A 15,530-nucleotide genomic window follows, 5' to 3' on the forward strand; every position below is an offset into this window, starting at 1 on the left:
TACATTATGTTGTATTTTGTGTTTTTGTTGTAGGATTTAAATTTTCATGCATATAGCAGAAACAAGAGATGTTGTTTCTTCCACTGTTTAAATGTTAAATCTTCAGTGTTTTATTCCATATTTTTACCATTTTTTCACTTCACGATAACAATTCTGTTTCCTGGACATTTGTGTAGCGGCTGTTACCGAGTACCAATGTGATACCAGTGCATTTAGAAAAATAACTAATATATAATGATATTATATTATAATATATAATTTGTATTATTTGCTACTGACCCTGTATGGAAATTATGATTATTATCATTGTTGTATGGCCTTGCTCAGGTTAAAAAAATACATACAGAGAATCTCATAGAATTCTTTTCATTATCTAGTTTGACAGTTGTAACTGAAACACAAATAAATCAATCTGGAATACACAACAGTTACTTCATTAAATTAGTCCAGCCATGTTTTAAAAAAATAATAAGAACTTTATGAGATTGCTAGTATTTTAATTTGGCAACATTAGCACCACCCTTTCAAACTGAAGTCTTGCATACAGAACATGCCACCGTTTTACTTGTGGGACTTTCCAGCTTGAATAATTGCCAAGTTGCTGACATTTTTATTAGCTGCTGCAAACTCTACGCTCTAAAAACAATACTTGCCAGTGGCAATACATCTGCTGTTCTGAATTCACCCAAGCCCAAATGTTGGCATTTTGGTATACAAGACATTTCTGACGGTAGTATCGCTATCGAAACATCTCAGATAATAATTATACATGCCATGAATTTCTACTAAGTCATTATACTGTTTCCTAATGAGAGAGAATATGTTACAATAAATAAATTATGCAACATCTATATTTAAGTAGATGTACAAACCGGATCAACTGGTGGTGCAGCAGACATATTAAAAGATGCAAAAGACAACCCCATGCATAACACACACTGGAACGGCCATCTCAACATAGTCTGCTCACTCAAGCGCACTTATTTACTGTGCAAACCTGCAAGAGTAGGCGGTGAAGAAGCACTAAATGCTGGCTGCCCTCACCCCCCCGGCTTGGCTGGGTGGCACTGACTGATCTATACAGACAGGGGAAGGCAAGAGAGTTAGGGAGCGATGGAGAGAGCGTGGGGGGAGGGAGACGTTAGCGAAGAGTGATGTGGGAAGTCCTACAGAATACACGCCTGCTCATTGTGTGCAGAATCAGATCCGAAATGACATTATTACGTTTCTATGACATTCAGGAGATATCTGTTCTCAAACTGTCCCTCAGCCGACGGCTGCAGAGTTTTGATTAGTTTAAAGTAATGTGTTGGCTGCTGTGCTGTCGTATTGCACTGAGCAATACTGTCCACTGTGCCACATATGGCTTGCTCTGACATTGTTATTGTTGCATATAGCTGAAGTGCGCTGGACACACACAGATATCAAACATGCATGTTGTCACGGTGACTCATGTTACTAGGCTCGTCGCCACACGCTCAGATGTGGTCTTTCTTACACACACATGGTAACGATGAGACACTCTGTGACTTAATAAAAAAGCTATGCAAACCAATCTTATTATAATTATTATTAATATTATTAGTCGTAGTAGTAGTAGTGGTAGCATTAGTATAATTAGGATTATTATATTGCTCGCAGTTTCCCCCGGTTCCACTCTTTATGCTATAAGCTAACAGTCTGCACGCATATCAAACTTTCCTCAAGTAACTCTCAGAAAATAGGTCAGTAAGTGTATTTCCCAAAACACCAAACAATTCCTTCAACTGCTGTTTCATTTACTGTTGGGCAACAGTGATTATTAAATATAATATGTCGGGTTTTGTAGTTGCAGGAGCAATAACTTGTATTTAGCCTGTGAGGACTGTGATAAGTTTTGATTCTCATGGCCTCACTTCAGGAAACTTTAATTTAAAACTGACTTTATTTAGATAATACAAGGTCATGTTCGATCAGTGTTAGGGACACTGCATGCTATTTCATTTTAATGAGTCCAGTCCTCCTTTATGAAGAAATTCAATTTTCTGTGTGTGTGTATGTGGTCTGCAGGAGGATGCACTGAGCTTCTGAGCACTGCAAACATGCGTGTCTGAATTGTAAATAGGTTTACATAGCTGCTGTCTGCCTGGCTCAGTCTTATGGCGAGTTATGTAGAGGAACGCATCATGAGATGAGCTGAGACATGAACGCTGACCCTGTGGGAGAGATAGGGGCCTGTTCAGCTGTGAGAGCTGAAGAGTATCGTGCATTATGCTGTGTGGTCTCTTGCTCTGCATGAGTTCATTGTGTCCTGTTAGTGTGCATTTAGGGACATGTGTGTGTGTGTTTGTGTGTGTGTGTGTGTGAGTGTGTCGTGATTGCATGATGTATCTTGTTGTGATAATGTGACAGGATAGCAGTAAGTGAGGTGAACATATAAGTGCTGATAGAATGCATATGGTGCAGTATAATGAGAAAAGAGGACATATCACAGTGAGTCTCTTTACAGCACAAATAAATGAAGATGAGTCAGAGATATTTATGGTCATCCCCAAAGGCCTCTGTCCTCACTGTCATTCTCTCTCTTCCTTTTTTCCAACCATTTTATCGGAACATTTTTTTCCCCTGGAAACAAACACACATCAATGCAGATAAGAACAACTGAAAACACACACACACACACACACACACACACACACACACACACACACACACACACAAGCCCTGATCAATGCAGATTAGGCCAGATATTTTTTCTTATCTTGTTAAAAGGTGTATTAGGTCACTCAGGCTCCTGTAATTGTAGTCCAGAAATACTTCCTGTAGTTTTTTAAAATGTCTTAGTGTATTATTATTATTATTATTATTATTATGTATTTCCATACTTATTTTGAATTGTCCATTTTCATTGATATTGTCATTTAATGACATTGAATTGGGAGGGAGAGGGTCAGGGATATAAAAATCTTATATCAATTTGTCCCATAAAGAATACAAGTCCCCCTCCACTCTGAACTGATCAAAATCTTATATTCATTTGGCACTTGAATATGTTTTTACTCTAACATATTACTGCAGCACAGCTTACAGTCGGCTCTTGGTCTGTAAATGCCTCTGAAATTGTTCACTTGTCCCTCTGTCACTTTTCGTCCATCTTCGTATGAATCGTTCTGTTCTCTCTGCTCCCCCCGGCCTGAGCATGCTCATGTCACAGAGGCAGCAGCCAAGAGCTTAACTCAACCTTTTTACTTCAGTAACAAAGAGGGCCACGTCTCTTATTCTGGGCTAAGTGCTTCTCACAATCTGCAGTAAATGGTTGGGAAAACAAGCCCCGCAGCCCACAGTGCTCTTGCTCTCTTTATGGTGTCCACAGAGAACACAGAGCAGAGGATTAAGGACTCCCTCAGGTGGAAGAGCTTATTATATTTATAATAATATGTTAGTGTCTGTGCATTTGTCTGTATTGTGTATTAGTAGAATCCAGTGGAGCTCCCGTGGGAAGAGTGACATTTGTCATGTGCATTCAGTGTAGAGTTGTACTGATGGACAGATATTGTAGATACCAGCCTATATGCAGAGTTTACGTTGACCTGCCTCATGCATAAAGGATGAAGAGGTCCTCTCTCTTGTTTCATATCCCCGGGGAGGTCCCAGGACTGTCCTAAACTGCTGAGTCACCCTGTGGTGTGTCCACCTCCAGCTTCTCACACTTCTCACTGCATTAACATGCACATAACACCTTTATCTAAGCTCTGTGTGCCTCAGTTGTCAGTTTCACTCCCGGCCGACCTCGACCTGATGGCTTCATGTTCCTGTGCTCTCTCTGTCTTTGAAACAACCGCAGGAAGGCACAATGTTGAGTTACATCACTGGCTCTAATCTGTATATATCTTATAAACACAGCCATTTTATTCAAATTCTTTTTGTTTAAACCTCCACAGAGGAGGTATTGGTTTAGTTTCATAAGCGTGTAGGCTTTATTTCTGCTATATGGTAGCAAATAGAGCCACAAACCCGTAACTAGCACCAATGTGTAGCTGAAATAATGTAATGCCTTCTTATTTTATAAAGCTTGTTTGAGGTATGCATGTCTACTGAGTGCCACTTTGGTTTATTCTTAGCATCACTCGGATACATTGGTGCCTTGAGAGCTCACTCACTGATCAGTTCAGACTTGTGAATGAGGGATTTTCACCCTTGTTGTGCTGTTTTTCCCTCACAGCAAGTGGGTGCTGGATTCTAACCTTCCGGCCAACCAGGGCAGTTCTTTGCTGAGAGTTTGCATATCCTCCGCATGCCTGCGTAGGTTTTTCTGTGGGTACTCTGACTTCCTCCCACAGTCCAAAGACATGCAGTAAAGGTTGATTGGAGGTTCAAAATCACCCACAAGTGTGAATGTGAGTGTGCATGGTTGTTAATCTCTGTATGTCGGCCCTCTGATAGACTGGGGTCCTGTCCAGGGTGTACCCTGACTCTCACCTCATGTCAGCTGGGATTGGCTCTTGCCCCGTGACTCTTAAAAGGATAAGTGGGAAAGATGGACAGACAGAGGGATGGAGGGATGGATAGTGCAGTCGTCTTTTAATTTGTGCTTCTTCCTTTTCCTCTTCCACAAAGGCACAGTAACCATTCTCACATAGTTTTGATTAATTCAAGGATTTGGTTTTGTTCATTCTGGATTATGAGTGGAGGGAGAGAGAGGCTCAGAGGGTTCATGCACGTCAGTGGCAACCATATTCTTTGTGGTGAGACAATGTCAAAACGTTCGATCAGTCCGCCTCTGTTATCTCTGTTTCTGTGAGGTGTGTTGGTGTGTCAGGGCAAAAACAAACAACCTTTAGTAGTTTCAAAATAAAAGAAACAGACATTTCACTGTTCTTATTCCAAAATACTCTTCTGCATGTGGTCAGAGTTTCTCCTATTGTCTTGGTCCTCACACTGGTCTGTGAATATGTGCTAAGACAAGTGTTGGAGAGTGTGAGAACCACATCAGGTGAGAATGAGGTCAGGACAAGGTGAAACTTTGCTGCTGTGGTTGAGTAATGTTGTTCAATACATTAGAGGGACACAGTACGATAGGATGATTTTCATTGTTTTTACTTTTCATATTGATCTGGTTTTTCAATGTAAAAGAAAATCAACATGGGACACTCACCAACAATGTTGTAAAGACTTTAATCTTGTGCTCTATAAGCCAATGTTTGAGTGTATATGTAACTATGTGTGTGTCATCACAAATGTTTGTCTCTTTTCTGTGACTGATAGTGGTGAAACAATGTGCACCTTTTATTTTTGTTTTTAATTCAGTACTAATTCAGTACTATCTAATGTTTTTCTAAAGTTTTCATTGTAGGTATTTGTCTCCTTCACGTCCCAAAAGCCCCATGCTCTCTTTTTACCATCTGATTGTGCCCTTCATGAATTGTATCCTTTAACATAATACTTTATCAGCTAAGATGTGTCCTCATAACCTTCACCACTGAATCTTCTTCCCCTGGTGTTTAAAGGGGACAGGATTTAAAATTTAATCATACTTGTTAGTTTGAAGACTGTTATGAGCACAGTGGGGCTCCAACTAATAATTATTTTCATTATCTATTTATCAGCCTGACAATTTCCTCATTAATTTATAATGAATGATGAATTAAACAATTCAAGGTCATGTGTTACATCCTCACATGTTTTGTTTTCTCCATCCAACTGTCTGAAACCCAAAGATATTCAGGTTGCATTCAGAAAAATCAGTAATAAATATAAGAATATATACATCTGCAGTATATATATTCATCTGTGGAATACTAGTTTATTTCTGACTGTGATGACGTTTTGAAATTGCACTGTACAGCGGATGTCTGTAAGGACACGGCAGCAAATTCTGGCCCCGGGATTTTAATCCTGCCACCAGCAATAATCTGCTTTTTGTAAGGAATTTAACAAGAATGTATACTGTTAATATTATGAGATAATAAGTGTATTTGTATACTGTGAGTACACTCAGCACGTTCATCAATACTGCTGAATTGAATTGATTATATTATTTGTTTTTTTATCCATCTGTTTCTGTGTGCTTTCATATATATCCTTTAGTGTCAGTGTCTGTATGTGTTGTCCATCCATAGACTGTATATAAAGATGGACAATACAGCACCACTTCCTCCCACTCTCCAGAAATCTCAGCTATGAAAGCTACTATTTTGTCAATTGTGCACAGCAGCGATCTGGAGATGGAGCTGCGGTATTGAGCTCCTGCAGATAGTCTGTCTCAGCTGTCAATCATGAAGTTTCCCCGTTTTTATAGCATCAAAGAACAAATTAGATCCAGACTTCATGAAAAAAATCTACACTTGAACAAACATCAGTGTGACAAGAACTTGTTAAAATGACAGAAACCATCTTTGATGAAAAGGTATTTAATGTTTATATTGACTTTTAAGTTTGGTCCATGTCCCATCTGCTAACATGGAGGAGATGGGGTTTATGATCTATACCAGGGGGCGATCGAGGCACTTCAGTCGTCCATCTTTATATACAGCTGCGTCCATCCAAAACAATGCCATACCATGTCCATGCTTAATGATAGTCCATTATATCATTGTCCTAATCAAATTCTTTTGTGTGTGTCCACAGGAAACCGTTGAGTATGCCTTCCTCATCATTTTCACAATCGAGACCTTTCTGAAGATTATCGCTTATGGTTTGGTGATGCACCAGAACGCATACGTGAGGAACGGTTGGAACATGCTGGATTTTGTCATCGTCGTCATAGGGTAAGTTCTCAAGTTCACGCATTTTTGAACATAGTAAACATAGTGGACATCATATCAGATGTGTCAGTCTGTAGACCAGGTTTCGAGGTTTTGTTAATTTAGTAACACTTGTGAATTTGCTCTTTGATTTTACACTTTTAACGCTGGCAGTTTACAGTTTTTCAGCGAGTGAGTCGGTGTTGAAGTTAAAGTTGCTTAATCCTTTGCTCCAAGTGGCCGAGTGCTAATAGAGACCCTCATACACCCACACTATCTGACCCAGAAAAGACAGAGAGAATAAATCAGAGCTTTACCACTACTGGAGTGAGTCACCATGCATCTCTCCATACTTCATCTCTTCTCCAACACTCCCATCTTTCTCTCTCTCCTCTCTGACTGTCTCTCACTCACACTCTCTCTCATTGTGGTCGGGCTTCGTCTCTTCCTTATTCCATTTTGATCCCTCAAATTGTTATATTTCATGATTTACACTTTCCCACCTCACTCTGCCCTCGTTCCTCCCTTCTCCACACTCTCTGAATGTTATCTACATCCTTACTGCACCTTATTTTCTCTCCTCTCTATCTTCTTACCTCTCTCTCCTCTCTCTATCTCTCCTCTAATGCGCACAGTCCAGTGGGTAGCTGGGTCAGATCTCTGTCTGTATGCAGCATGCAAGGTTGATCTGCCATGCAGCCAGATGCAAAGATGCCTGCTGCTGCTGCTGCTGCTGTGAAGAGTGACTGTTGCTAAATCACTGATACGACACTTTTAAAACACACTGCCAGTAACTGATGTGACACACTAACTCAAAATCACTCAGAAACAGGTTTATAAAAGGTCAAAGTTCACACCACATCTCTACAGACTTTGATATGATTGTGTCCTGTATTCATAGATTATAGCAGGTCGGGTAATGGTTTGATAGAGGTTAGAAAAAGGCATGTAAGATATGTTGAATTTTGTGCCTATTTGAAGTAGAGGTGATGGATGTTACCTTTTTATTTGAAAGTTTTTGCTCTTTACCTACAAATAATATAAAATGCACCATTTCCCCCAGAATGAATTCAATCTATGGCAATCTATGGAATCTGGAATCTCAGATTCCAAGTGATAGAAACAAAAAAGAGAAAGATGAGTTATCATTTGAGAGAGACAACTGCATTTACTGCCACTCGCTGGTACGTGCACAACTACAGCTAAAAGTCTGGCTGTCTGCATGGACGGTAAAAAACATTGTTGACGATAGCGTGAGCACGCAATGCCAGTTATAAGCATGTGGCAAATAGTGCTGCACACACTTAAACAATGTTTTTACACAGCAAAACACCAAGCTAGAGATCTCTTATGTTATTATGAAAAGTGTAAACATTTTGAATGTGACTGGCTGCCACAGTTTCAATAATTAATGGGAGACACCCAAATGTACAATGTAGTTCATTGTCTTTGCTTCCCAGACTTTTTTGTTTTGGTTCACTCTCACCAGTTTTGTTTGCTGCCACACTGGGCATCTGTTTCTAGGACCAAGTGCAGATAGACTCACTGTTCACTAGCAGCACAAAGCTTGTAGACAAAAGTAGCGAAAGAGAAAAACAGGAGTTGGTGAGGATCAAAGTAGATCTGCAGAGGGATGAAAAATTGAACATGGTTTCATCTGGAGGCCAGAAACGTGTCCTGGACAATAACAAATCTATACGGTGATAATATGAATGTCCATGTGGACAAACAGCAGCAGTTGGTTTCCCTTTAATTTCTACTCTGTTTGGAGACGAAAAGACAGAAATAGATAGAATCGTACATTTGAAGCAACTTCATAGATTGTTGATTTATTGATTGTAAAGATGGTGAGAGTTTGTAGATTTTAGGCTGAAACATGAACAATTTTTGAAAAGACGTCTTGAGAGACTTGATCTGATTTCACTGGTAAAGCAGTCAGATGAATCTCCGTTGTAAAGGTGTCTCTCCTCTTTTGATTAGAACGTGATTGGATGAGTAATGAAACCCCAGTGGCAGCCGGTCAGTCTTAGAGCTGTGACTTAGTGCAACATAAGTCTGAGCAGACTGTGCTTATAGCAGCCTCATTCACTGCATTGAGCCCACAGCTTTGATGTGATGTGGTGAGATGATTTTTCCCTCTTGGCTAGGTGAGTGACGTCTAACCGACTGCAATGAAGTGTCCTCCATCACGATTCAAGAGATTTGTTCACTGCTGATTGTAATTTGTGAGCGCAGCAGGAGCCGGCTGCATTTATCTCTTTACATTGAGGCTGAGATATTTTACTGCTCTCTCAGCTCTGCCCGTGAATGACTCGTGTGCAGCGTAGTACTGTATTACTTATAATATAATCTGCTCAGGAAAAATAATAACGGGCAATTATTTTGTCACGTTCTCAAATATACTATGCACTTTGGTAACTCGTTCTTTATTTATATTGACTATAATTAACATATGTTTGAAACTCTTGTACTCGTATTCATCCAACTGTATCCTGGTGTTATCAGTATGGTTTGTGGGTGGCTGTAAACAAAACTGATGACTTTTACTACTTAACAGTTTCACAGTTAATGTTATTTTGATGGTTCTGCAACAGTTTAAGACACTAACTGTTTATTTAACAAAGAGTGTGAAGACACTGAAAATGTGAGTTTATTAGCAGGAAGATTTGTGTTTTATTACTGAAGAGAATGATTGATGAAAATTATACAGTTTAATGTTTCCAGAGCCCAAGGAGACCAAATATTTTTACTTTGCTATTATATGCAACAAATAAAACATGTAGAAGCTGCAGCTGCCATTTTTTTCACTTGAGAATTGACTGAAATGATTAATCAAATAAGAATATTATTCACATCGCTAATTGCTCCATTACTCCTTCCCTGACTAATACCACATCCTTCCACAGAGTTCTGTGGAAATCCAGTGAGTTGTTTTTGTGTAATCCTGCTAAAAATCAAACAAACCAACCAATAAACAACATACAGAGGTGAAAACATAACCTCCCTGGTAGAGGTAATGATTAATGACTACCAAAGCAGATAGATTATTAAATTCTAATTGATTAATCGTCATTTCCGATCATTTCATCAGCTCTAATCATTGTGAATAAGGATGCTGTGGAAATTCAACACATGGCTCATTTGTTAACACTCATGTTATATAGGTCACCCTCAATATAATAGTGTGACTGTCGTCTCTTTGTTCTTTGACAGACTCTTCAGTGTTGTCTTGGAGCTTTTGACCAAAGATGAGAAGCCAGAAGGTGAACTCGAGGACCATCCGTCCATGCACGGCCATGGTGGTAAACCAGGTGGATTTGACGTTAAAGCCCTTCGAGCCTTCCGTGTGCTGCGACCCCTGCGGCTGGTCTCAGGAGTACCCAGTAAGAACCGGACCCGCTGAGCTCCACACACTATACGCATGCAACCCACATGAATCCAGTGTGACCCAGTACATTACATTTACCACATTATTATTTTGTATATATTGTACATCTACACCCTTCTTTCCAGTAAGCGTAGGTTGAAGGGACAAGTCCAGATGGTGTATGTGCAAACCCTGAGCACTGTTTTTCATCTGTACATCAGAGCCCCAGAGACATAAGCTCCGTGTGGAATAAAAACAAACAAACTCACAGTAAACGCTCCTGGCACATTTATAAGATACATGTGGTTCCAGATGAACACAAGGATGTTCTGAAACTTGTTTCAATTTTGTACATAAAGCAGAAATGTTCCACGAAAACAATGACAGTGTTCAAGGAAGGAAAATGTATCAAATACAGAATCATATTGTGCATGTTTTTATCATCAACATTTTATATATTTTGTTTATATATTGATCAAACTGCATTTAGACGATAAACTGGAAGATATTGAAAAGTATTAAACCGTGTCGTCCTCTGGACAGTTTGTTGCCATATATATACATATAATACACACACACACACATATATATATATATATATGTATATACAAATAAAATAATGAAGTTTTGATTGTTTGTACAAAGACAAGTCAGGCTTCATCTAATGCATTCTCTTCTTGCATAGGTTTACAGGTGGTGTTGAACTCCATCATTAAAGCCATGGTCCCTCTTCTTCACATTGCCCTGCTGGTCTTGTTTGTTATTATCATCTATGCTATTATCGGCCTGGAGCTTTTCATTGGGAAAATGCATGCAACCTGCTATATGCCTGGATCAGGTATGTCTTCATGATTGTCTGTTTTACATATGAAATGAAATCAACCTTTTATGCATTTTGCATTTTGATTTATTGTACTAAGCTGTTATTTGATGTTTTAAGTAACAAATATAAACATGTATTTCAAGTTGATTCTTTTATCCAACAGCCAATGTGACCAGATGAACAGGGATTTTTTCAACCATTTGTCCAAACAAGTAGACACAGTTGCTTTTGTGCTTTACATACAATCTGAAGCACAGAAAGTTTCAGAAAGGCTTTTTTTTTACCCATGGAGCTCTCAAAATATCATTTCAATCATTATTGAAATGACACAATGACAAAAAGGACATTTCGGTCCTCCAGCATATTAGTTTCCACTAAAGACAAGGTTAAACAGCCTGTGAGTTTCTGTCTAATAACAAATTGGGCGAGAGGCGGGGTACACATATGACAGATTGACACAATGACAGTCAATTTAAAGTCTCCAGTTAACCTAACCCCAATCTGCATGTGTTTGGAGTGTGGGAGGAAGCTAAAGCACCTGGAGAAAACCCATGCAGACGAGTGAAGAACATGCAAATGCAAATTGGGATTTGGACCTGAGGTGACTGTGTTAACCACAGTGCTGCCCAGTAGTTTTAATTTAGGAAGTAATTGCATTGCAGTAAAATGTCCCCAGAGACTATTATTATAACTGACTGGATTGTGCACACTGATGCATCAGTGTGTTTTACTGTAACAGGGTCGAGGTGGAGCGTGTCTGGTTCTGTGGCTCTAACCTGGAGATCAAAGTCTTTAGTCTTAAGATAAATACTCTAAAACAGCTGGTGTGAGTTGATTAATTCAGATCATTTTGAACTAGTTTCCCTCTCTTTCTGTAGACATGACAGCAGAGGAGGATCCGGCTCCATGTGCGATCTCAGGTCACGGGCGCCAATGCCCCATCAACGGCACAGTGTGCAGGGAGGGCTGGCAGGGTCCCAACGGTGGCATCACCAACTTCGACAACTTCCTGTTCGCCATGCTGACGGTGTTTCAGTGCATCACCATGGAGGGCTGGACGGACGTGCTGTACTGGGTGAGCTCCCCCCACTTTAATAACCTGTGACTCTCACTGGCCTTCAGCGTTGAATGTGCGTTCAGATCAGACACACAGCAGTGATGTGACTGACACTCTGATGATGAAGCTGCTGATCATTTCCTGAGGCAGCTCTTATCACTTGGATGTGATTGATTGACTAAATGACTCCTCTGACAACATGACGCACTGTCACTATTCCTGCTATTTGTTTTTCTTCATCTAAAATGTTTAACCTGTCCTCTTCTTTTCTGACAGTTTCTAACTTACATTTCATTCTTTTCCTTCTCTACATTCCTCTTATCTCTCCCTCCTCTCCTTCATCCGTGGCAACGCTCGTCTTCCTCCAGATGAACGATGCTATGGGCTTTGAGCTTCCATGGGTGTACTTTGTCAGTCTTGTGATCTTCGGCTCCTTTTTCGTTCTTAACCTGGTTTTGGGTGTGTTGAGCGGGTAAGCAGCTCCTTCTCTCTCCTGTCACGTTAACCAGCTGCATTTTGGTTCCTGTAGGTCAATGACGCCATCGGATGGGAGACGCCTTGGATTTATTTTGTTAGCCTCATCATACTCGGCTCCTTTTTCGTGTTAAACCTAGTGTTAGGTGTGCTAAGTGGGTAAGAGGCCACTTCTTGCAGTGGGTTTGCAGTGTGCAGAGTGTGTATATATGCTGTGGGTTGTTGTTCACCCCGCACGGCTTGCTGTGTCAGGAAATAGTCTTAACCTATAATAGAGTTTGTTCTCTGCTGAAAAGTCTTGGGATGTGGGAAGTACACAGATCCTGATGATCTTTTTTGCAAAACAAAACAAAAAAAATTGCGTTCCAGCCTTCCAGATAAATGCACATTCTCTCTCAGGCGTTCTCCTCTGTCTTCTGTTGGCGTCAAACTATCATGCCTCTCCAAGGCAACTACAAAGTGAGCCTTTCCTCCACCCACCCCACCCCGCCATCCCCAACCCACCCAACCTCCTGTGAGAGAAATTAATCTCATTCCTCGCCCTTCACTCCCTCTGCGCTCCTAAGCTTTCTCAAACCCCACTTTGCATTCCCAGCGCTGTGGAGTGGGGGGTGGGGTTTTACAGTAGAATTAACTCTGGATGGTTGACCAGCCTGCAGAGCCTAGTTTAAAAAAAAAAAAAAGCAGGAAGGTTAACGTAATCATCAACTCGGACACTCCTGTGGTTCAGACGGCTAATTGAGATGGGCATGGTCAGATTTCTGAGTGCAGTCTTACAGATGCTGCTTTCTCACCTGCTTACATCCAGTCTGATTGGTTTGTGTCAGTTCATCTCATATTCTTTACTTGTTCATCATCACAGCTTAAATAACCCCATGGCACCTATCCTGCCATACATGTATATACAGTATGTATAGATTTATACTCCGTCTACTGAAGCACTTCACATTTTGCTGTTGCCGCTGTAGTAGTAGTTGTTTTATATAATGTTTGAATTTAGATGTGGTGCAAATGTTGCATGTCTCTTGAAACCATCTGTCTACCTAAATTACCTTTTCTGTATGATTAAGAAGCTTGCCGCCTGAAGGATACGCTACTGTACCATCAGGCTCTAAATATAGCTCTGTGTTGTCTTTCAAAGGTGTACATCTCCCTCCAGTGGCTGCGCTTCAGAAAAGCACACACAGCTTTGAAAGCAGTTGTTTGAAGTGTGTGAATATGCAGAGCAGAATCTGGATGAGGAGAATATAAACAGGAAACACACATGATATCTTCAGTCAGTGCAGTAAAAGCAGAGGGTTCTTTTGAGGGAGGACGAGTTGTTTGTTTCCATTGCGCTGTTTGCTGTGGAAGTGTGTGTTCTTTTTGTTTTTGTTCATGTACTCCTGCTGGTTTGAATGCGTTTCTGTGTGTTGTCTGTGTGTGCCTCTGCAAAACCAGAGAGTTTTCCAAGGAGAGAGAGAAGGCCAAAGCTCGTGGAGACTTCCAGAAGCTGCGTGAGAAGCAGCAGCTGGAGGAGGATCTGAAGGGTTACCTGGACTGGATCACTCAGGCTGAAGACATCGACCCCGACAACGAGGACGAGGCTGATGAGGAGAGCAAGCGCAACCGTAAGAGTCCTCTCCCACTCGCTCCTTCGAGTTGTTAAGAGTAACACAAGACCCCTTCAATACAGAAAACTGATCAATCTATTCAAATGTTCTATATTTCTACATATAGGCCTAATATGTCCTGTATCCTATTTTTTCTATAGTCAGGAAATAACAATTGTTCTCCTGAAATGTGTAGTGGGAGGTTTGTAAAAATCACATGGTGGTTTGCAGCAAAAATATAATTTCTCTCTGCAGGAGAAACAATATTTAAACTCATATTCAAAACAAAGTAGATGTTTTTTTCTCAAAATTCCTGTTTCCTTGTGAGTAATGTGCTCTATTTCTCTTATTGCTCCAGAAAATTAGTCAATCTTGTTGAGACATATCACAGTTACAGAGGGTTTACAGTAGAAAAAAAGCCAATGCATAAATCTAACTGCACGCAAGTCTTCTCTTTTTTTATTTTTTTGAAATTGAAATTGCGATTTTGCATCAACTTGTAACAGACACATAGAGATAAGAGAATTTCTGCTTTTTCCACCTGCAGGCAAATTAAAATGGAATTAATGTAAATCTCCAGTGAGTCTGAGTAAAACTTGCAACGCTTAGTTTTCTCTTGCAACTTTTCAAAAGCTTTCTTGGAACTGTAGGAAATAACTAATTGAAGTGGAAGTAAATAATGTAGGTCGATCAATGCTGCAAGTAAAACATCAGTTGCACTTAAAGAAATTTCAGAGCCCATCAGCTAATGATGAGTCAGCCTCTGGGGGAAATGGCCAATATTTTGTAAACGATGGATACCTGGACCGAGACGCTGTTTTCCATTTACAGTCCGACGAGGCTACACACGTGGAACATGTCTCCAACAAACATAAACAGAGATACTTATTTTTTGGTGTTTTAGGTCCAGACGACCAGTAGATGTTAGCAGGTGTTAGCAGCCACCAGCAGATATTAGGAACATAACTTCAGTTGTGCACCCCGGGGTCATCAAGTGTTTTGGCTTTGTAATCAACGATACAGGTCGAACTTAAGGCTAAAGGTAAATTTGGCTCTTATGGCAGTACTATGAAATCCATGTGACCTCAGTAGATCAGATATCATTACCTTTATGAAATAAAAATTACACTTAAAAAATGAATGTTAACAATTTCCAAGCCGGCATTTGTCACAATATTTAGGATTCTCAAATACCACATTTAAAGTAAATACTACTTATATGTAAGTAACGTATGTTAAGTGTTTGAAGCAGAGTGTACAGACCGGTTTTATCTCCACCATCAATGTACATTGTAGCACTGACAGAAATGGAGCATACTGCGAGCACCACTGGATATTCATCTGAGGAGGAAAAAGGGAAAAAGAATCATGTTACTTGAGCAGTAGGAAAACTCTTAATCCAAATCCTCTTTATATAAGCAGCACGTATGATGCAGAGCAGTAACTGTGACTGCTTCACCTTTCGTGTTGAGCTAAGAATCTGTATATTTTTGCA

The 15,530-nt window shown here is 40.1% G+C and overlaps 1 protein-coding gene across 17 annotated transcripts in view; it reads left to right on the forward strand.

Annotated features, from left to right (window-relative positions):
* cacna1da (calcium channel, voltage-dependent, L type, alpha 1D subunit, a) overlaps window positions 1-15,530 on the forward strand; it is a 60,337-nt gene that overhangs the window by 12,744 nt on the left and 32,063 nt on the right. For all 17 annotated transcript variants that reach the window (XM_069536913.1, XM_069536918.1, XM_069536916.1 and 14 more), the window contains exons 4-9: window positions 6,607-6,746; window positions 9,936-10,105; window positions 10,775-10,927; window positions 11,791-11,987; window positions 12,338-12,441; window positions 13,884-14,053. In XM_069536913.1, the coding sequence (XP_069393014.1) occupies window positions 6,607-6,746; window positions 9,936-10,105; window positions 10,775-10,927; window positions 11,791-11,987; window positions 12,338-12,441; window positions 13,884-14,053 (934 nt within the window). The remainder of the gene's footprint in view (window positions 1-6,606; window positions 6,747-9,935; window positions 10,106-10,774; window positions 10,928-11,790; window positions 11,988-12,337; window positions 12,442-13,883; window positions 14,054-15,530) is intronic.

Source organism: Paralichthys olivaceus, chromosome 2 (assembly GCF_024713975.1).
Source record: "Paralichthys olivaceus isolate ysfri-2021 chromosome 2, ASM2471397v2, whole genome shotgun sequence".
NCBI classification, from domain to species: Eukaryota; Metazoa; Chordata; class Actinopteri; order Pleuronectiformes; family Paralichthyidae; genus Paralichthys; species Paralichthys olivaceus.